This window comes from Papilio xuthus, unplaced genomic scaffold (genome assembly GCF_000836235.2).
Source record: "Papilio xuthus unplaced genomic scaffold, Pxut_1.1 DF825783.1, whole genome shotgun sequence".
Lineage (NCBI taxonomy): Eukaryota > Metazoa > Arthropoda > Insecta > Lepidoptera > Papilionidae > Papilio > Papilio xuthus.
This window is the reverse complement of record NW_013532866.1, coordinates 3,557,408-3,578,448: the sequence shown is the minus strand read 5'-3', so window position 1 is coordinate 3,578,448 and position 21,041 is coordinate 3,557,408. Positions and strand designations below refer to the sequence as shown.

General features: G+C 33.7%; 2 protein-coding genes across 5 annotated transcripts in view; one reads left to right on the top strand and one right to left on the bottom strand.

The window, feature by feature from the left end:
* The first annotated feature begins 105 nt into the window (after positions 1–105).
* On the top strand, positions 106–1,245 carry Chrac-14 (DNA polymerase epsilon subunit 3 Chrac-14). The gene has a single exon (XM_013323120.1). It carries the CDS (start codon positions 208–210, stop codon positions 565–567), a length of 360 nt encoding a protein of 119 aa, XP_013178574.1. The 5' UTR covers positions 106–207; the 3' UTR covers positions 568–1,245.
* A 4,943-nt stretch (positions 1,246–6,188) lies between these two features.
* Positions 6,189–21,041, bottom strand: part of hppy (MAP4K3-like protein hppy) — a 34,632-nt gene continuing 19,779 nt past the window's right edge. The window contains exons 6-22 of one of the 4 annotated variants that reach the window (XM_013323116.1): positions 20,746–20,936; positions 20,312–20,419; positions 19,769–20,126; positions 18,903–19,026; positions 18,028–18,078; positions 14,581–14,619; positions 12,117–12,982; positions 11,807–11,937; positions 11,339–11,420; positions 11,051–11,173; positions 10,637–10,774; positions 10,040–10,164; positions 9,478–9,610; positions 7,959–8,077; positions 7,363–7,483; positions 6,884–7,010; positions 6,189–6,352 (exon numbers count right to left, since the gene is read on the bottom strand). In XM_013323116.1, coding sequence (XP_013178570.1) covers positions 6,256–6,352; positions 6,884–7,010; positions 7,363–7,483; positions 7,959–8,077; positions 9,478–9,610; positions 10,040–10,164; positions 10,637–10,774; positions 11,051–11,173; positions 11,339–11,420; positions 11,807–11,937; positions 12,117–12,982; positions 14,581–14,619; positions 18,028–18,078; positions 18,903–19,026; positions 19,769–20,126; positions 20,312–20,419; positions 20,746–20,936 — 2,933 coding nt within the window. In that variant the 3' untranslated portion in view covers positions 6,189–6,255. The remainder of the gene's footprint in view (positions 6,353–6,883; positions 7,011–7,362; positions 7,484–7,958; positions 8,078–9,477; positions 9,611–10,039; positions 10,165–10,636; positions 10,775–11,050; positions 11,174–11,338; positions 11,421–11,806; positions 11,938–12,116; positions 12,983–14,580; positions 14,620–18,027; positions 18,079–18,902; positions 19,027–19,768; positions 20,127–20,311; positions 20,420–20,745; positions 20,937–21,041) is intronic. The other 3 variants (XM_013323117.1, XM_013323118.1, XM_013323119.1) reach the window with 3 other exon arrangements.

Here is a 21,041-nt window from a genome sequence, read left to right as displayed (position 1 = left end):
TTAAAAATTAGAATTTGTATTGAATATTGTTCCTTTATTATTAGTGGCAATAATTAATATGACATTTTTGTGTTTGTCTTTGAAATCAAATTTGACATTGACAATTTGAGACTATGTGAGAATTTCGTTGGCGGTAAAATAAAATTGCTTTTATTTATATTAGTTATAAATCAAAGTAGAATTGTGTGATATGAATAATTGTGTAAAATGGCTGAGAAACTGGAAGATCTGAATCTGCCCATGTCTGTTGTGACTCGGATTGTTAAAGAATCTTTACCTGACGGTGTAGCTATATCGAAAGAGGCTCGTACCGGTTTAGCAAAGGCCGCTTCTGTTTTCGTATTATACGTGACTTCGGCAGCCACTAATATTGTTAAAAACCACAAAAGAAAAACATTAACAGGTCCAGATGTCTTAGAAGCTATGAAAGATATAGAATTCGACCGATTCGTCGGGCCATTAACTGAAGCGTTGGAAAACTACAAACAAGCTGTTTCTGCAAGAAAATCTGGCGCTGGGAAGAAAAAAGAAGAAGCTGAAGAAATAGAAACAATTGAAGAAGATTAATATTACTCTAAATAATTTGTTTTTAATTATTTAATAGGTATTTTTAGCTAACTTTGATATTGTCACCAATAAAATTGTTAATTTTAAGGTTAATATCGTTTTTACATCAGTTATTATGTGTACTGACAATAGAAAAAGAATTTATACATATAATTTTAATTTTAAACTGAAAACAACTGCAAATTAAACAACTTTAGTCACTCATGAATGGGGTCGGTTTTTGAAATTTCATCACTGAGGAAATTTATTCTAGTAAGATTCTATATTAGGACAGCTTTTCCTTGAACTGATATAAAAACGGCTAAACACTCACTTATCAGGTGGCGGCACCAACTAGTTTTGAGCCCATCGGCTCAAATAGGCCCAATGCCATAGCCGTTTTTATATCAGTTTATTATAATGTCTCACGAAAGTTTGAATAATTTAATAGTTTTTTCTTGCTTTAATCTGTGCTCCGGATTAGCTGTCTATAGGTTCTATATCTATGATTATTATCCATGTTTTAGATAGTTGTAATCACATACCTTTCTAGTACTTATTGAACTGTATAAAAACATATTACTAGTTCTTTTTTTTTAAATTATGTTCTACAAATAAGATGATAAATTGTGAGAATTGTAATAAAACACCATTTTTGTATTATAATTTTATTTGGGAATAAAATTTGTTGAGACACAACTTGGAATCATAACATTGGAACCAATGTTTCTCAATCTACCTACATCCTGTCTCTGCCTTTATTTACATTCCTCTGGAATTCCGCAACTACCCTCCATAACGAAAATAAATATTATCTCTAAATATATTCTGTTGATAATCTACATTAAATTTCTTTGATTAAATTCAATTTTTATTTTATTGTTAATATATAATAGAGAAAAATTGGAAAGACTTAATGCTATGAAAGGTGTCATATTTGTACGACATGTACTTTGTATTACTGGCAACATTTGAAATATTAGAGCTGGTATCATTGTGGATAGAAAGACATTTAACCTTATTGGTAGCGATGAATTTGTATTGATATTTGGAACATTTTTAAGGGTTGCCATAGTGATATCATTAAAATTAGTTAATAAATGAACTTTTTTTTTGTAATCAAGAAAGTTACAGCGTTTCTCAAAGCAAAAGTTGTATAAATAATTGAGTAAGTATTATTTTGGTGTCCTGAAAAGACAAATTGTACGAAGAAACATTCTTATTTGACCAAATTGATACTAAGTATATAAGACAGGGGAAATATGATAAAACGGCTCTAATATTTCAAAGATTTTGTTTATATTACAAAAAAAAAACTTAAATAGCATTCTATGCCGAAATTTTAATTTAATCAAATTTATGCCAGACTTAAAATGAATTTATAATCTATAGAAAATACTTTGCGTATATTAAACTTAGTTAGTTATTTCGTTATAACGTTATTAACGTTTTAATGAAACGAACTAACCGACATTCCTACGATAATATCGAATAACTACTGGTGTTCGAATCGTTCATAAAACGCCTTATAATTAACCGAATTATATATAATCTACCAAATCTCGCGTACAACTATCAAAATGTTATTCTAGCAAATAACTAGATATTGATGAGGTTTACTTTAATATTACGATTTATAAGAAATTATTGGTTGAGCAAGCAATTTTAATAATTTATTTACTTTTTCAATTTTAATAAAAATTAAAAAAAAACTAAAAATATCGTTATGTTAAAGAATAATAAATAAATCTTGTTTCAATCTATTGAATATTGGATAGTCCTAAAAATAAAAGTAAGTAGGGTAGACCAGAAAAATATAATTAGAATTTTGTTTAATATTTTTGAGTTTAATTTTTAATTTGAAATTACAAATGTCAAAGTGACATTTATAATCAACCGTCATCAATAACAGTTACATTACAGATAAGCTATTAAATGAATAAACTAACCTTATTTCTAGGATAAACACTATTTTGGGTAATACAGCCTTTTTCAGTCCGTACTTATATTGACTTGGCAATTTCTTAAAGGAATTTTGAAAGTATAAGCTTAATAGAGTTTTAATTAAGCTATAAACAACTTAATATATCGATTAGAGTGAACAAAATCTCAGTTTCTGGCTAAAGGAGTTATAAATATCCTATATGATAACAGAAATGTCAGCTTTTAGATGCATTTATCAGTTTTTAAAGAATTACGCATTTTACCGTGGGTTCCTGAGACCAAAATCTCCGTTTAAAACATATAGTTATTTTTGTGTTGTCAAAAATAATGACAGGGGATATATTTAATATGTTAAGTGCCGCGTCAACCATCGGTGGCTGACAGCGTGTAACATGACAACCATACAATTTTACACTATTTTGCGTTAAAAATGTAAACTATTTTGCCCTGCGATCGGAAACACCGGCCTTTTAATACCAGTGCGTATAAGCGGCGCTCGAGGCCTGAACGGGACTGTCTTAGAAATACGCGTGGCGCTCAACGTGTTCAGATTTTGGTATTAGAAACCCACTTTTAGTCAATCATAAATAATAATAAAAATATTGCTAGCATCAAAATTAAGTAGGAGGAAAGAAAAAAAAATAACCAAAAAATAAAAATAAATGTTTATTAAACAAGTTTTAAATTAAAAGGATTACGAAGCAACACAGTCCAGTATTTTTACAAAGGCACGAAATTAAAAATAAAACAAAAAGAAAATTAAAAATACATCAGTAAGTTTTATACACATAAGAATATATTTTCTTAATATAATTAAATATTAAAATTATAATAAATATTGCCTCAACTTTCAGAAAAAACAGACATCTCTGTTGTAAAGTTAATAACAAAGAGATTCAACTAAATTATAGACTGAACATTACAGACAAATCACAATGATCAATAAAATAATGTCACTTGTCATGTGGCAACACCGAGGTGGTCAATGACACCCATGGACATCCACAACACCAGTGGAACTGCAGATGCATTTGCCTTCAAGGAATTGGTATGCTCGCTTCTTGAAGGACCCTAAGTCGTATTGTTTTGGAAATACCGTTGCACAACAAGGTTGAATGTGAGGCTGTCAAAGTAGACAGTTTGTTACCTAAAGGTAATAATTTGTGTTAAAAAGTTTGTTCCTAATGTCCAATCTATTCTATTTATATGTTGAATATCTTTTTTTTAATATTATAAGATGGCAAACGAGCGAGCGGCTACCAGTAATCACTGAAATAACGAAGTGACCATTGCCTATAGACATACGCAATTGTATATGCGTTGTCTACCTTTAATCGACGGAGGAGAGGATGCACAGAAAGAAAATATTTACTCTTTCCATGCATCCTCTCATCTGGAAAGTCCACTTCCACTTCCCATACTTTCCTTATAAGAAAAAGGGTGGGAAGGGAAAGAGGACTGAATAAGCCCTCCGGGACGCACACTCATCAGACTGTACTTGGAATTGCTTCCACTTGACGTGTGTCTTCTGTGTGGTCGTGGTCTTTGTTCATATAAATATGCAACAGAGATGAATGTCTTTCAGAAGGTTGTAATATATTTATTGTTTGTTTTCTCTTCAAAGTATTTGTGCAAAGAAAACTGCTGATAAAAATCTACAGTATGTTTTAAAATTCTTCAACAAGATTTAAATGTCACGATATTTTTTGGCTGAATTAGACGTGTCGTAACTTTTTTTTATAGTAATTTATTTATTGTCTGCATATTGTTACAGATTATAAGCAGAAAAAAATATTTGAGCGATAAATTAAGTTATAAATAGAAAAAAAAAACTGCTACTAAAATCTAACTGCTTCAAAAAAGACACGGAAAGATAAATTGTGTACAGATAAAAAAATCGCGCCAACTATTTAAATGTTGCCATAACAAAAAAAAAATTAGAATTATTTTCTACACTAGTGATATACAATTGACTAATTCTATTTTGGAATATTTGTTATATTTACAAAAAAAAAAGCAAGCCATTATAACTATCACTTTTAAATATATCGAGAAATTGTCTTTTTTTAACGTACTTTTTTTAAATTACCCATAAAGTTTGCAGACCAAACTATTATTAACAATCACAATTATTTGGTTGTTTATATAAGCTATAGAATAAATAAAAAATAGTTGTAACTAAATTAAAAAAAAAAAAATGCAAACAGTTCGAATACTAGATTTAACAGATCTAGATTTCTGAACCGTCGAATGCAATATTAAATTAAAAAAATTATATATCTATTTGTCATAATAGTGTTAATAATTTTTAGTCTTAAAAAAAGAAGTTATCCTATGGAAGATTCCTAAGGACTTATGCCATTTCAAAATTACATTAAATAATCGTAACGTCTTGTCACATACAAGATGGATAGTGCTATAAAAAACATCATACGTCATAAGTGTCATCTGTCTCCTTTCTTCACGCTACTATTATATCTACCTTCTCTTTCTTGTAACGAAAAATCACACAAAACGACACAAATTTCAAACCATCAGGTAATTTATTAATAGTTGGCTTCCGAGACCAAAATCTCTATTAAACATATCCCTGTTATCTTTGACAAAACAGAGATAATAATATATTTTTACAGATATTTAACACGTTAGCTGCCGTGTCGGACTATGTGTCGGACAAGTCATACTTCCATTCAACTCACTGTGGCTTCACCAACGCTTTTTAATCGAATTGTTGTATACAACGTGACCCACAAGGCCCCATTCAAATGGTTTTGAACAAAATTAAAAAAAAAATAGTTTATCGAAAAATCATTCTGGCAACTAAAGTGTTAAGTCTCAGAAACCAACGATAATCAGTTTTTATTAAATTTTACAGCATTATCGACCTTATTCTCTATGTGTTAAAGTTCATCTTACAATATAACTAGCAACTCTATCGTGACGAAACGCCATTTTATTGCTTTAGTACCGGAATGGTATGGCAGTGCTACGGAGAGGTTAAACCTATTGGACTAATTGAATTTGTGATATCGCTGTCGCCCGCGACTCCGTCCGCGCGGAATTATAAACAAACGTGAGTAGTCTATGTGTTGTTCCAGACTATGTTCTATATGTATGCCAAATTTCATCGAAATCCGTTCAGCCGTTCTGGAGATACCTTCATACATCCATCCATACATCTATACTTTCACATTTATAATATGAGTAATATAAATTTTTGTAAGTTTTAAACGATTTTCTTGTGTTGATTTCTGATATATATTTTTTGTAATTTTCTTCATTTTATATTTTAGATAAAATTATGAACAACTTAATTCTACTTTTTATGTCAATTTTTATGTAAAAAAAAATCAAGAACTTTTTTTAAAGTGGTTATTTTTTTGAAATTACTGACAATTTTTTTTAATCATTAGTACTGGATTTTAATATTTTCAACATTAAAATAAAACATTTGCAAGAATAACTAATATTAAGTCAAAACATTATAATCTTTATTCTACAACCGAGTAAAAATTAAATTCAATATTTTAAAAAATTAAAATTCAAACAAAATTCTTAATTTTGAAATTGGAATACAACATTGAAAAAAATAATATATAAAAACTTTTTGCAATTTATTTATGAGAAAATAAATATTAATTTTTGAAAATATTGAATTTAATTTTTATATTCCGAATTCGAAATTCAAAAATCTTTATATCACAAAATGAAACATTACATACATACAAGTTTGTATGTTTGTGTATGATTACATACATACATTGTTTAGTACGAAGCCTCGTGTCCTGCAAGTATATACAGGTCGTTTCCATCGTCACTGGATAACGTGTTGTGTAGTGTATGTGATTCTAACACAACAACTCTGAAATAAAATAATGACAATTTAAAAAAGCTTCGGTGGCTCAGAAGTTAAACACTTTACTTGTTGTGCAGGTCCTTGGTTTGAATTCAACCATGTACCTATGTTTTTATTAAATATATACATTTACTCAACATTCTTAGGGTGAATGAAAACATCGTGATGCTGCACATATCTGAGAAGATATTCAAAGATGTATGAAATCAACCCGCAGTGGGTCAGCATTGACTATGGGGTAGTCACTAACTTAGTGTAGACTCCGAGCCCCTCAGTGGGGACGTATAGTGAAGTGATGATGAGTTAAATTAAAACATAAACATAGATTTGAGGAAGATACTGAACAAATTTTTATGTATGAAGATTTGTATGTATAAAATTTTATTTGCCACATCCTGTAGCTTAAACCAGTAAACCGATATTGACGAGTGAGGTGTCTTTTCATTCGTATTCTTCTCCTGAATGTCATAGGAGTAGATTTAGTTGTTTTTTTATGTTACATTAGTTGTATGTGTGTGTATGGCTTGTGGTACATACTTGTCGTGTCCGAGGAGGCGGTATGCACGCGAGAGGTCTGTGATCTCCTGAGTGACGTCAGCATTGCGCAGAGAGCGGCCCTGCACGCCGTGACGGTGGAACGCTAGCACTGAGTCCGCCAGGCACACTGATATACATACAAATTTTATATTATAAGATGACAAACGAGCGAGTGCCTGAAATCGGCAGATGCGTTGCCTCTAATCGACGGAGGAGGGGATGCACAGAAAGAGAATATTTTTCCTTCCTATGCATCCTTTCAACCAGAAAATCCCCTTCCACTTCCCATGCTTTCCTTATAAGAAAAAGGATAGGAAGGGAAAGAGGATTTAAATTAGGCCTCCGGGATGTACACTCATCAGACAAAGTAAAAGTAAATTTTATATCACTTTGTTACCGTAACCTTTTGACTGCTGGTTTTATTTTGGACCACTTTATCTCTTACTATGCACAAGTGTGTATGAGAGTGTATGACTCACGTATGGTCTCGATGTGGAAGTCGAACTGTATCCTGGAGACGAGCTTGGTGCGACGTCTCTCCGCCAGCGCGGTGGGCAGCGCGGGGATTATGTCCACCATGTTCTCGTGACACACCAACACCTAAATATACAATAATCTTTTAAATTTACTGTCAAAAAAAGGCAAAAACTTCCCTTACTCCCCCATTTTTGATATTGGGAGGGGGGGGAGGATAATCTTCAAATGATACCCTAATATCTGGATGAGGAAGACTGAACTCTATAAAAATAATATAGTTAGTCAACTTTGAGGGCAATTGAAGAAAGTGCCGCGGTCTCCAAGGAACTTACCGGAATCCCCCAACAATTTTTTTTAAATATTATAATATAGCGGGCGACCACATAATTTCGCCCAAATGGCGAAGTTACCACTAGCCATAGAGATCCGCAATTGTAGATGCGTTACCTACATTTAATCGACGAAGTAGACGCACAGGAAAGGAAACATTTCTCCTATGCGTCCTTTCGTTCATCTCATCCCCTTCCGATCCTTTATTTATAAGAAAGGGGTGGACAGGGATAGAGGATTAATAGTTTAGTCATAAATATGAACTGACGGCATCCTTGTTGAGCTGGTGCACAGCCTTGAGGGTGTGGAGTCGCTCGGGTCGCGGGATGACGGTGTTGGAGCCTCCAGCACACGCCTCCAGCTCGTCTGAGTGGAACCACGTCGCACCTAACATATACATTTATTATTATTAAAATATAAGCGAAACTGTATAAATCTACTTTAAGCGTGGGTTTCCAAGACCAAAATTGCTTTTTATAGCATATTGTCATCTCTGCTTTGTTAAAGACATGGATGACAAAATCTTTATATAAAGTTCAAAAACATTTATTCTCCTTCTTACTAATATTATAAATGCGAATGTTTGAAGGTATCTCCAAAACGGCTGAATGGATCTTGATAAAATTTGGCATACAGTCAGCGTCATATAGATTTCGCTGTCGGGTAGAAAGAAATTTAAATAAAGTTAACAACAATTAGGTCAGACCATCGCGGGTGAAGTGAGTGTTATCTACATATGTGTACACTGGAATGTTTATTGCAATCGACCAAAAATTTGATGTAGTTTGGATATTGACATTCAGTTTTTTTTCTTTGTTTCTTAAATATAATCAGTATCAGTAAAAGGTAAAAATGTTATTTTTACCGGTACAAGTTTACCAAACATGAGTAATAAACAAATTACATGCCAATAGCATCGCTTTATCTCCTTCATTTTTGTTTGAAATAGAAAAGTACTTTAACGGTTAAACTCCTTAGTCCAAGGCAATATCAAAAAGTACCTAATAACTACGGCGATGTACGGGTATGAAACTAAAAAGCTTAAATTATTAAATTTAAAAAAAGTAGTGGCTTGAGATTTGAACCGCCGAGCTTACGTACCAACGGCGGCCAAACTAGCATATATGATGACAAACTTAAAGTAGATGTTGATTTTATCTACCTAATATCTGTCATGCGCGACTATATAAAGCGACGAATGGCAATCACTAGGTCAGTCGTTGTGAGACCTTTGTGTTGGCAAGTCGTGCCGGTGCTGCAGCAAGCCTTACAGAGTGCAACGAATGCTATATAGTAGTAGAAGAAGAAGAAGAAGAAGAAGAAGAAGAAGAAGAAGAAGAAGAAGAAGAAGAAGAAGAAGAAGAAGAAGAAGAAGAAGAAGAAGAAGAAGAAGAAGAAGAAGAAGAAGAAGAAGAAGAAGAAGAAGTGTCAAATGAATGTAACAGAAGTAGTTTATTCCAAATTGTACTACAAGTATATAGAGATAGAGTTCAATTTTGTCAAATGTTACGATATTTTTGCGCACCTTGACTGCTTCGTTACTTATGACGCTGTGGCTGCTACGATATTTTTGCGCACCTTGCATGTACCTTGACTTTTGTTGTACCGATATACTTGATTACTTTTGGTGTAACTATATATTTACATATGTTGTCTGTTACGATCTATATGACGCTGACTGTACATACAGAACATAGTCTGGAAGAACACAGCTTACTAGTTAAGTTTTTTTTTATTCCGCGCAGGCGAAGTCGCGGGCGACAGCTAGTTACAATATAATTACTTACCAGAGTTAATATTGATAAGGTTAAGTCTGAGCGGCTTCCTTGTCGCGCCGACACAAAGCAGCGGATACTCCAACTCCGGAGTTATTATCAACTCGAATGCAGACAGCGGTGTGGGGAGAACACATTCTATGTTCTGTAAAATAAGTAATACAATCAAAAAAAAAAAAATTACAAATTTAACTTCAAACATTGTTCTAAGATACAGAAAAGGTTGTATGAAATTACTTAAAATATAGGTTTTGACACTAAAAAGTACTTCAACAGTCCTAAATATTATAAAACTTCTTTAGACAATATAATCAAACTTCTTTATTCCAAAAAATACACTCGGCAGTAAAAAAAACTACTACCCCGACAAGAAAAACCTACTCCTCCGGCAATAGAAAACTATTCACCGGCAATAGAAAACTACTCCCCTTGGCAATAGAAAACTACTCAACCCGGCAATAGAAACCTATTCCCACCGGCAATAGAAAACTACTCCCCCGACAATAAAAAACTACTCCCCCGGCAATATAAAACTACTACCCTCGGCAATAGGAAACTACTCCCCTCAACGTACCTTGAGCAGCATGAACTTCCTGAGCGGGTCGTACCACTGCATGAGGAAGAGTCCGGCGGGTGTCGCGCCGCACAGGTACTTGTAGCCGTTGTATGGGTTGCGGGCGACTGCGCATCTCATGCAACCTACATACATACAAACATACAGGAAGGGTGTTTTAATATAAATACTGTGAAATACAGTGAAGTCGTTTAATCTAAACAATTAATGAAATTTCATAGACTCTAATTTTATTTATTGAATAGATTTCATTGGTTGAATATTTATTTTTTTGTCTATGGATTTATAAAAACTTTTTTTAAAATTAAGAAACATGGCTGTTTCATGCTACATCGTATATTTACATATGTATATAAAGGTTTATATATATAATAGGTAATATATATAAAGTTTTTTTTATTTTTATTTACAAATGTACATTTATCTGATGTTCTTACGGCGAAGGAAAACATCGTGATGTTGCACATATCTAAGAAGAAATTCAAATTTGTGAAGTAAACTCGCAGTGGGTCAGCATTGACTATGGCCTAGTCACTAATTTAGGGTAGGCTCCGAGCCTCTTAGTGGGACACTGATGGGGGATAGCTGATGACATACCTCTAGTATCAGGCACACGTGTAGTGAGTGCGAATCTCCTGGGCAGCAGTCTTGGTGGTAGAACTCTTAGGGAACGTCCACCTCGGGCGCTGCCGATCAGAGCTAGTAGCTCATGTCGGTATAGTGATGGTGTTTTACCTGGAACACGCAAGATTAATAAATAAACTGGAGATCAGGGGCATAGAGTTTTTGTTTGAGGGTACTTGACCGCATTTGGGGGGCTTAAACCGTGAACTGGTATACCAAAGTGTAAAGGATATTTTTTGGGGAATTTAGAGAATAGGTAAACTGAATACTACAGATATGAATTTTTAATAAATAATTATAAAAGAGTTTTAGACAATTTTGTGAAATTGCTATTCGACATTAATATGGACGGCACTGTACCATTTGCATTAAGTTGTTATTACTAACCAGACAGTGACATTAGGACATCTTTGATGACATGCATCCAGATTGTCCTTCTCGGACAGAGCTGGTCCATGGCCGTCTCGTGCAGTTCGTTCAGGTTCAACGTGTAGATACCCTCTTCAGCGCCTGCGGGAAATATCATAGCAATATAAACTTACTGCAACAAGCGCCTGTCAGAAATTTCATAGCAATATACATTTACTACAATAAAACCATATCCTAATAATAAAATTGCCGTGACAGTAATTTTAAAACTTATATTTGTTTTTTTTTTACAAAAATATAACTCACCTATCAGTATATGCTGGTCCCTCGTGTCAGGATGTATCCATGACGCAGTGCAGTTTATCCTGAGTGGGCAACCGTTGAACACCTACAACAATGTCTTATTAATATTATAAATGCAAAAGTTCAGATGTATGGATGCAGTTTGTTAGAAGGTATCATCACAACAGCTGCATGGATCTCATTGGAATTTATTTTTATTGCATAGATGTAGAACATAGCCTGGAAGAACATATAGGCTAGCTTAAGTTTTTTTTTTTAGTTTCGCGCGGACGGAGTTGCAGACAACAGCTATAGTAATTATCATTACCTTTTAGACATCATTAGTTTAATTACAAAGTCAAGTGTCAGAATTAGTGAGGGGACATAAACGTCGTCATTTTAGTAAGGCTAATATTGCGCCAATACACCGGCACACTGTCGGATTTTCTTCCTAACAATACATAGAAAATTACTGTAGAGGAATCTTGTTACCTTTGAGAAGCACGCCCCCATGTGTACTTTGGGAGTGGGGGGCAGGCCGTTGGGTGCGGGGCGTGGCGGCGTGCGCGTGCGCCGCGACCTCGCACGCCTCGGGGGCACAGGCGGTACAGACACACTGACAGCTAAATCACAGACATTACTGAATTACAAACTTACTAACATTATAAATGCGAATATTTACATGGGTGAATGGATAGATCTTTGAACATAGTCTGGAAGGACTCGTAAGCTACTAATTATTTTTTTTAGTAGCGTGTGAACGGAGTCGCGTCGATATTAAGTACTAAACAATGATAATTACCTTCACCGTCAACTTTAGCTTTATCTCTCTGACTATCAGATAAACTTCTTTGCCGTTGACTTATCTTCATTTCTTCATCTGTCAACTCTTTTCCATCTCTTACTTCTTCCACCAACTTGAATATCCCATCTACTGATGATGTCTTTCTCTTCTCCAATTCACACTGACAGAATTGACTTAAATCAATCCCTGCGGTGACCGTATCCGAATTGTGCCTATTATGTCTCTTCCTATGTTCATAAGTTTTCTCTTCCATGTTCAAACTGATATCAATTTTTCTACACAAATCTTCATCAGACGTTGTCCCGTTCTCCAATTTATCCGTTTCTGATATTCTTAAACGATTAGCTATTTGTAAAGCTCTGAAATTGGATACTGATATCTTTTGCTTTTTACAATTATCACAGTAAATGATACCCGATTCTTGATTTTGATTGGAACAATTTCTATAATAACTCAGTATATCTCCGTTTGAATTACAAGCGTCACAGGAACATTTTGATGCGACAGATCTTTGTAAATCACTTAACGTATTATTATCTCTAGGTTCAGGTTTCGGGCATTGTCCGCATTCGCAATTAGCATTCCTAACTTGTGGTGAATTATTTAGGTCATTTTCCGGTTGATCCGCGAACATAATTTCTGTTTCTCCCATTTTCCTACATAATGGATCGTTTATAGATACGTGAGATGCAGCAATTGGACTTTGAAAGTTTGATGCTAAACTCTGATATATATTTGTCGTTGAACTGTTTAAATAATTCTGTTTTAATTGTATACATTGTGATAGATGTTGGTCGTGTATGGACAATACAGAGTTACCCTGCGCCATGTTTGCTGTCTCCGCTGTCAGTGGTAGTGTTGCCCTGTGAAAATAATATTTTTACCAATTTTTTTGATAGTTTTTTTTTCGTAGTTTGAATGCAGTGCGGTTAGGATTTTTTTTTGTAAGCTCAGGTTGTGCTGTTAGACACAAAAAATGATATGTGATTTTATTTATATAAATATTTATGTTTTTTTTTAATTTGTTTTTTTTTTAAATAACAAGTGGTGCTGGTGGGATATTTTTTTTATCAAATTGTAAAAGTACAATACTTTTAATATATTTTAAATATGTTTTTAAATTTTTTATTTTATCTTTAGTAAGTCTTATTTATAGATTATAATAAATACTTTTTATATAGCTTACAATATAACCGATTTCCCTTAAACATAACTTTAAATTTCATGCAAGTGCTAAAAACACTTATTTATGTATTGCGATTAAATTTTTCAACGTCAAGCGAATACTTTAAAAGCTTAAAGCACTAATATGACAATTAATTACATCATAGTATTTGTAATCACTTAACACGTTAAATGCCACGAATTTCACGTACTAAAATGAACTGGCAATGTGTTAACAAAGGTATTATAATAAATGATTAAATCTATTAAATTTCTAATGTAATTAAAAGTCATAAATCTTCATCAACACATAAAATAATGATCGTTATAAATATTGTTCGAAATAAAATCAAGTATACGAAAGAGATATAACCGTCTCTTTCTTTCTTAAGCAAATATATATATGAGAAAGCAGTTCAACTATCTACATATGTTAATCTAATTCTATTCTTAAACTGTTTTAATATTTAAATACGTCTACTGTTAATACTGCAAATACATAAATGTATTATATAAACTCTTTTATATACTTATATATATACTTAATGTTACTTCGAACTTTTTCAACTATACTAAGTTATAAATCAACACTTAAACTTTAAAAAGAAACGTTAATATTAGACGGCTTTTAATAAATCTTATCTTATTATCTTACTAATATTATAAATGCGAATGTTTAGATGGATGTTTGTTTGAAAGTATCTCCAGAACGACTGAAAGGATCTCGATGTAATTTGGCATAAATATAGAATATATTCTGGCAGAACACATAAGCTATTAAGTTTTTTTTTAATACCACGCGAACGAATACGTGGGCAACAGCTAGTTATTTAATATTACTTATATAAATATTGTTGGAATCACCAACATTTAGTAGGAATTTTAAAATAAAATTATGACAACATTTAGTTAATTGTGAAATCGGTTTATAACTTGGCAACACTGTTCACTTTCCTTTTCATTAAAATACACCTATTTTACTATATTTTTCCTTGTCATAATAAAACATATACAGTCCAAACTTTCGCCTTTATAATATTAGTAAGAAATGTTTAAAGGTATCACCAGAATTTGACAGATCTCAGATGAAATTTGGCATACATATAGATCATTCTGGAACGCATAGGTTTTTTTTTAATTCTTCGCGGACAGAGTCACGAGTGACGAGCTACCGTAAGATATTTTAGTATTCACAAATTTTTGTACATAACATTTGTTAATAAAATTGAAGTATTGATTTAGTTAAATACTATCACCATATAATTTTTGTCATGCAGCGTATAACCTCTCTGTTTACCTTAGCATTAACTCTTCGTCAATATATTGCAAGAGGCTCCTAAAACAAGAGAGACATCTTACAAACATGTGCCGGCGATGTGCCGTTATCAACTCTATTTATATGTACGTATGGTCTAAAGTTGTTATAAATATTCACAGGATGTTTGGTTTTTCACGAAATAATAAAAAATAAAGAAAAATTATCTTTAATATTCAATTGTGAGTTGGACTTTTCTTTAATATATAATATTTAATAGTACAATGTAAGAAATATTAGGCAATGAGAGAAAAAGAGAGAAATAGAGAGAGAGAGAGACACATATAATTTGTAAGCGAAACAAAGCAGTTATTTTAGGTTACTTAAATATTTGAATCTTCGATATTAAATAAACTCTATAAGTGGATTAGGATTAATTAATACAATTTTATCAATAAATTTTCTTAATGTCAAATTTTGAGGTTATCCTTTTTTACTCGACAGAAGTAAAATAAAAAAAAACTATCACAGCTTTTTTAGCAATTTTAAACCATACTTAAATGTGCAATGAGATTGATGGACAGATAAAAAAGCTTATACTCCTATTCCCCCCATTTTGTACTTACCTGACATTTAGGCGGGAAACTTTGACATGTCGTCTGAATGTGTTTTCTAAATTGAACATGACATTTGAAAATCCACTATTAATAATACATCTATTAAGATTCATTATTACGATAATTCATCTATTTATCGAAAAAATCTAGACTATATTTGAAGTTAAAAATGTTATTTACATTATGTAGTTTATTTTAATACCTATTTATTTACATAAGAAATATTGTAAAAATCCATTTTGTTAAATTTAATTGTTCAATAAAAAAATTATTTGGACCCTAAAATCAATATACGACCTTACAAAGATTTGACATATCGATCTTTTGTTTCTTAATATTTTTTTTTATATGATAAGGTGGCAAACGAGCGAGCGGCCACTTGAAATCGCTGAAATAGCGAAGTGACCGTTGCCCATAGACATACGCAATTGCATGTGCTTTGCCTACCTATAACTTTCCATAGAGAATTCAAAACTTCTACTAATCTCTGACAACCACTGTAGATTTTTTTTTATAAGAGTAGGGGGCAAACGAGCAACGAATCGCCAATATTATTTGATCCGACGACATGGACCGACCCATGGACATCCGCAACGCCAGAGCAACCGCAGATGCGTTGCCGGCCTTTAAGGAAGGTGTACGGTCTCTTCTTGAAGGCCTCTAAGTCGTAACTATTTGGAAATACCGCTGAGGACAGGGTATTCCACAACGCGGCTGTGCGAGGTAAAAAGTTACGCGAAAATCTCGTCGCTGTGGAATGCCAGCCATCGAGATGGAAACGATGGAATATGGCGCTCTGTCGACTCGTACGATTATAAGCATGATTCATGTTTTAAGACCTATCATTTCAGTGTCATGTAAGCCAATGGCATAAAGCCATGTCCATGCATTTCCTGATAACTTTAGTGTGTCTATTTAAGATAGATTAGTTTGATTACGAAAGCCAAGTATCGAATTAATTTTGTATGAAGATTAATGTTGTACTTAATGGACGGGTGCTATAGTGTTGAACCGTACGCGCTATAACAACTATAAACTATCGAGTATCGATCTTGTAATAAAATTAATCAAACAAATACGCTATGTATCGCACATTTTTTTTTTAAATTAAAATATTAGCAATTTTTTTTAAAATTTACTAATATTTCTTTTACCATTCCAACTAAGCTTTAGGCTTGTGCTAGGATATGGTTTACGAGAATAGTCGAATGGCGGGATTCGGTCCCCCGACTTCGTGGTCGGAAATCCGTACCCTTAACCATAAGGCATTATTCTATTGACGCTTTTTAATTGAAAAAAAATTAAATTAAAAAAAAAATCACATACATTTTTTTTGTTTGTCAACACCACAATTTTTAGTTTAATATTTTATTTATGTAGTTACGAAGAATAATTTAGGTGTAGAAAGAAACAGTTTTATTTATATTGTAATTGAAAAACAACAATCAGGATATTTTCGATTGCGAGTTCAATGAGAACATACATCGAAAATCGATTCAAAATCGATTTTACTCAACCCATATCTATTGAATAGTCAAACTAATCTATCTTAAATAGACACATTATGATGCATTCTTTTCACTCAACAACATCGCCTATTGCCGTATATCGAATTATTACAAGTCTAAAGAAAACAAATCCATACAAATTACTATAAGATCTTTTAAGATATGTTACTTTGTCGACTGATGGATAAAATATTAATTTCGAAATATATAAAGTGCGCGTGGAGCACTTGACTTGCAATCTGCAGGTCCTGGGTTCGTATCCCGCCATGTACCAATATGTTTTTCGATTTCCGATTTACATATGTACATTTATCCGACGTTCTTACGGTGAAGGAAAACATCGTGATGCTGCACATATCTGAGAAGAAATTCAAAGATATGTGTGAAGTCAACTCGTACTTGGCCAGCGTGGTTGACTATGGCCTAAACACCCTTAACTTAGAGTAGGCTCCGAGCCCCACAGTGGGGACGTGTAGTGAGCTGATGATGATATAAAGTGCAAACTAATGTGACACTAGACCAAAGTTCTGGGACCTGATACCAAAAACCAGGGACTGGTGATCCATAACACAGGGTACCTTAGTTTGGCCACCAGTCCCCTGCCCATAGGGGATATATTTTTTAAGTAAACCAAAGGTACTATAACAGATTAGCGCCTTCGATGTGAATGTCAAAAAGTATCACGAGATCTTTGACACACTTGTATGTCGTTTTCTTCATCTGATAGTTTTTTTTATATCATAAGGTGGCAAATGAACAAGCGGCCGAAATAACGATACGACCGCTGCCCATTAACATCCACAATTGTAGATGCGCTGTTACTCTTTATCAAACGGAGGAGGGGGACGCACAGACAGACAAATTTTCCCCTACCTATTTTTTTATAAGAGAAGGGGGCAAACGAGCGGCGGGAACACCGAGGTGATCAACGACACCCATGGACATCTACAATACCAGAGGAACTGCAAATGCGTTGTCGGCCTTTAAGGGTATGCTCGCTTCTTGAAGTGCCCCAAGTCGTATTAATTTGGAAATACCTATACGTCTCCTTCTCCGTCAAATCCACTTTACATCAATGTGGAAAGGAAAAATGGGCTAAAATTAGACCTCCGGCACGCATAAGTAGTAAAAAAGCGATAGCTATGTAATTTATTTTATTAGACTTGTAATAATTCTCATAGCGAAGTGATAAAAATTTGAATAAAAGTCATATACGTAACAAATATAACAAAACTGTCACACAGATAAACAAACAGACACAAAACACCCATTAATATGTTAGAAATCAAAGGAAAATCCGCAAAACCATAGATAATTAACATCAAAGAAAAAAAAAGAAAATCTGTAAATTAAAAAAAAAATACCTTAAACTCATTCGCATAATATCATCACCAGTGATCACCCGACACCACTTGCTATAAAATAATAATATACAGAAAATAATATAAATAAATAATGACAGACCACAGACAAGTCATTTTCGATCTATGGATTACGACTCCCAAAAAAAAAATCTTAATTTTTACACATCTACAAAACCATAAAGCAAATAAATCCATAACTTTTTAATTACATTTTTATGATTTTACTAATATTTCTTTTTACCATTCCGACTAAGGGAACGTACCCATACTACGTGACCCGTTTAGGGGAGGGGGGTTTGGAACGGAGTCTTTAAAATACTACAGTCAGTCACGGGAGCGGGGGGGTGGCTCAGGTTTTAGTCACGTAGTCGTTACTTGTTTTTTTTTCATAATACATAATTCACTGGTAATTTAAGTATGCATGCAGTCTTATGCTATAAAGAAGAGTATGAGCCAAATTATTATTTTTTTCAATTTTCGCCTGTGAAATGATTAAAATTCATAATTATGAATTACTACGAAAAACTAAAGGGAGGGAGAGTCTTGGCATTTACTACGAGTGGTCAACGAGGGGAGGGAGTTGTCGAAAAAACTAAAAAAAGATCACGTAGTATGGGTAAGTTCCCTTAGCTCTAAGCTTGTGATAGGATATGGTTTACAATAGTAGAATGGTGAGATTTGAACTCTCGACTATATTATCGGAAATCCGTACCCTTAACCATTAGGCTATTGGCGCTTCTATATACTAATAGACTTAGAGCCCCATTTTTTGGGGGTGTCAGTAATATACTTTGGGGGTCGTAATTAAGATTGATAATAACAGTAAGAAGTATAGACAATAAGAAGCGATAGATAAGAAACATATCGTCACTTACTTCTCACTGGATGGCATCGTATCTGTGGATAGATCTTGCAGTTCCTGTGACAAGGGGTTGTGTTTTGGACAACTCATGAGAGAGGCTACACTCCAGTCGTCGCTCGTTTGTCTATGGAATTCAGCTGAAATTACGATGATTAAAAACTTTTAAAAAATCTGTTTGGATTAAAAAAAAATTAAGTCTTAATTTAAAACCTATTTATAAAGGACCAATTATTATTATGTAATTTTACATTTTTTTATATTACATAAGTAGTTTTAGTCATTATTAGTTAGAATTCTTTGTCGCGAATGACGCGCTTTCGTTACAAAGTCAATTGTCAGGATTAGTGAGGGGACATAAACGTCGATATTTTTGTAAGGCTAGTGCTGCCAGTACACCGGCAGTGTCGGATTTTCTTCATAACAATATCAAACACTATATTTTATTAGAATTAATAAAAAGTTAATGTCTTAGATTGAATGTCAACGGAAACTAATTTGGAAATTATTAAAACAATGTTTTGTAAGCTTGAATAAAATAGCATATATTTACACCATTTTATTACTGATTCAAGTATCTATACAGTCCTATTTACAGTTATAAGTATAGTTAGGAAGAAAATCCGACAGTATGCCGGTGTACTGGCGCAACACTAGCTTTACTAATATGTCGACGTTTATGTCCCCTCACTAATCATTCTGACACTTGAAAAGTAACGAAAGCACGTCGCTCGTGACAAATGATTTTAATAAATAATGTCTAAAAGTATAAAACCAATAAACATATACTAATATTGCCAATTTATATAAAACATGATGAACGGACTAAAACTGTCTCGATAACCCTACTACATATAAAACTAGAATTTTTCTTACACTTACCATTTCTTTTAACTGTATCACCATCACAACTTCTACTAACATCAGCACTGAAATTAATCACTTGTGGTATAGACTTTAATCCCATTTCTTCATCTTCATCCAAATCCACCACCGGCGAATCATCATATACCCTTCTTTCTGGGGGTACTTCACCCAGTAACCTCGGGTTTGGTATTTCATCTAGCAATGATGTGGGTCTTGACACACGGGTGACAGGTTTTAGGGCTCTCGGTGGAGCCCTATCTGCCAGACTACGAGGTCTCGAGGGCGCAGCGCCAGGTATATCGGGCTCTCCTAATACTCTTCGACCACGGCCGGTGTGTTTTGATGCTATACGTTGTGGTACGTTTGATATTGCCTGAAAATAAAGCAAAATCATAATAAAATTGATGATTTAAAAATTAATTTCTACAAAACTTCTTTTTTGTGTAATTGCTGCTATATTATCAGCAGGCGCTATTTATATATTAGGAATTTTTGCCGCGATAATATTAGCAGGCGCTATTTATTTCCTACTAAAGACAACTCGAGGTAAACTCTCACCCCGTCCTCATCCAGCTCCTGACTGCTGCAATGGCTTGGCGGGTTGGAGTACTTCTGTAGCAGTTCTATCGCCAGCCGCTTGCTCATCTCTTGCTGGAAGAATGGGTGCTGCGGACAGACAACATAACTTTTTAGTACTTCAAAAAGGAAGAAGAACTTTAAAAAAGAAATTTTCATGATAAATAATGAAATTAAAACATACATTTCGTACAAATTACGTAGCTGATAACGAAAAGTCAAATATTTTTTTTTTATCTTTATGTATGTCTGCAAGAACACGTTTGTTCCAGGTAATCTGCGGAACGGATGGACCTATTTTAACGGCACTTAGACTGAAAGATAGCATATTACGAGTAGACTAGTTTTAATATATTCTTCTTCGCTGAAGAAGTCTCAGGCGACTGTTAGGTACTAATAAATAACCGTGTACTTACTTGCAGCAGTTTATCAGCGGTGGGTCGTTTCTTTGGATTCTTAGTGAGTGCGAGCTTGAGGAAGGCGTGGAAGACCTGGGACCAGCGTTCACGTTCCTTGAGCTGCGGCGGCTTGAAGCCAGACTTTGACATCAGGAAGAGAACCCGCATCGGATGCAGCTCAAACATCGGCGGCTGGAGTTCTGCTAATTCTGGAATAAGGAGAATGTTCTAGATGTTAAATTAGTTACTAATATTATAAATACGAATGTTTAAATGGATGTTTGTTTGAAGGTATCTCCAGATCTTGCTGAAAT

Bases quoted from the DNA above. Each gene is read 5' to 3' on its own strand.
- Chrac-14 (XM_013323120.1), top strand. From the start codon at position 208: ATGGCTGAGAAACTGGAAGATCTGAATCTGCCCATGTCTGTTGTGACT.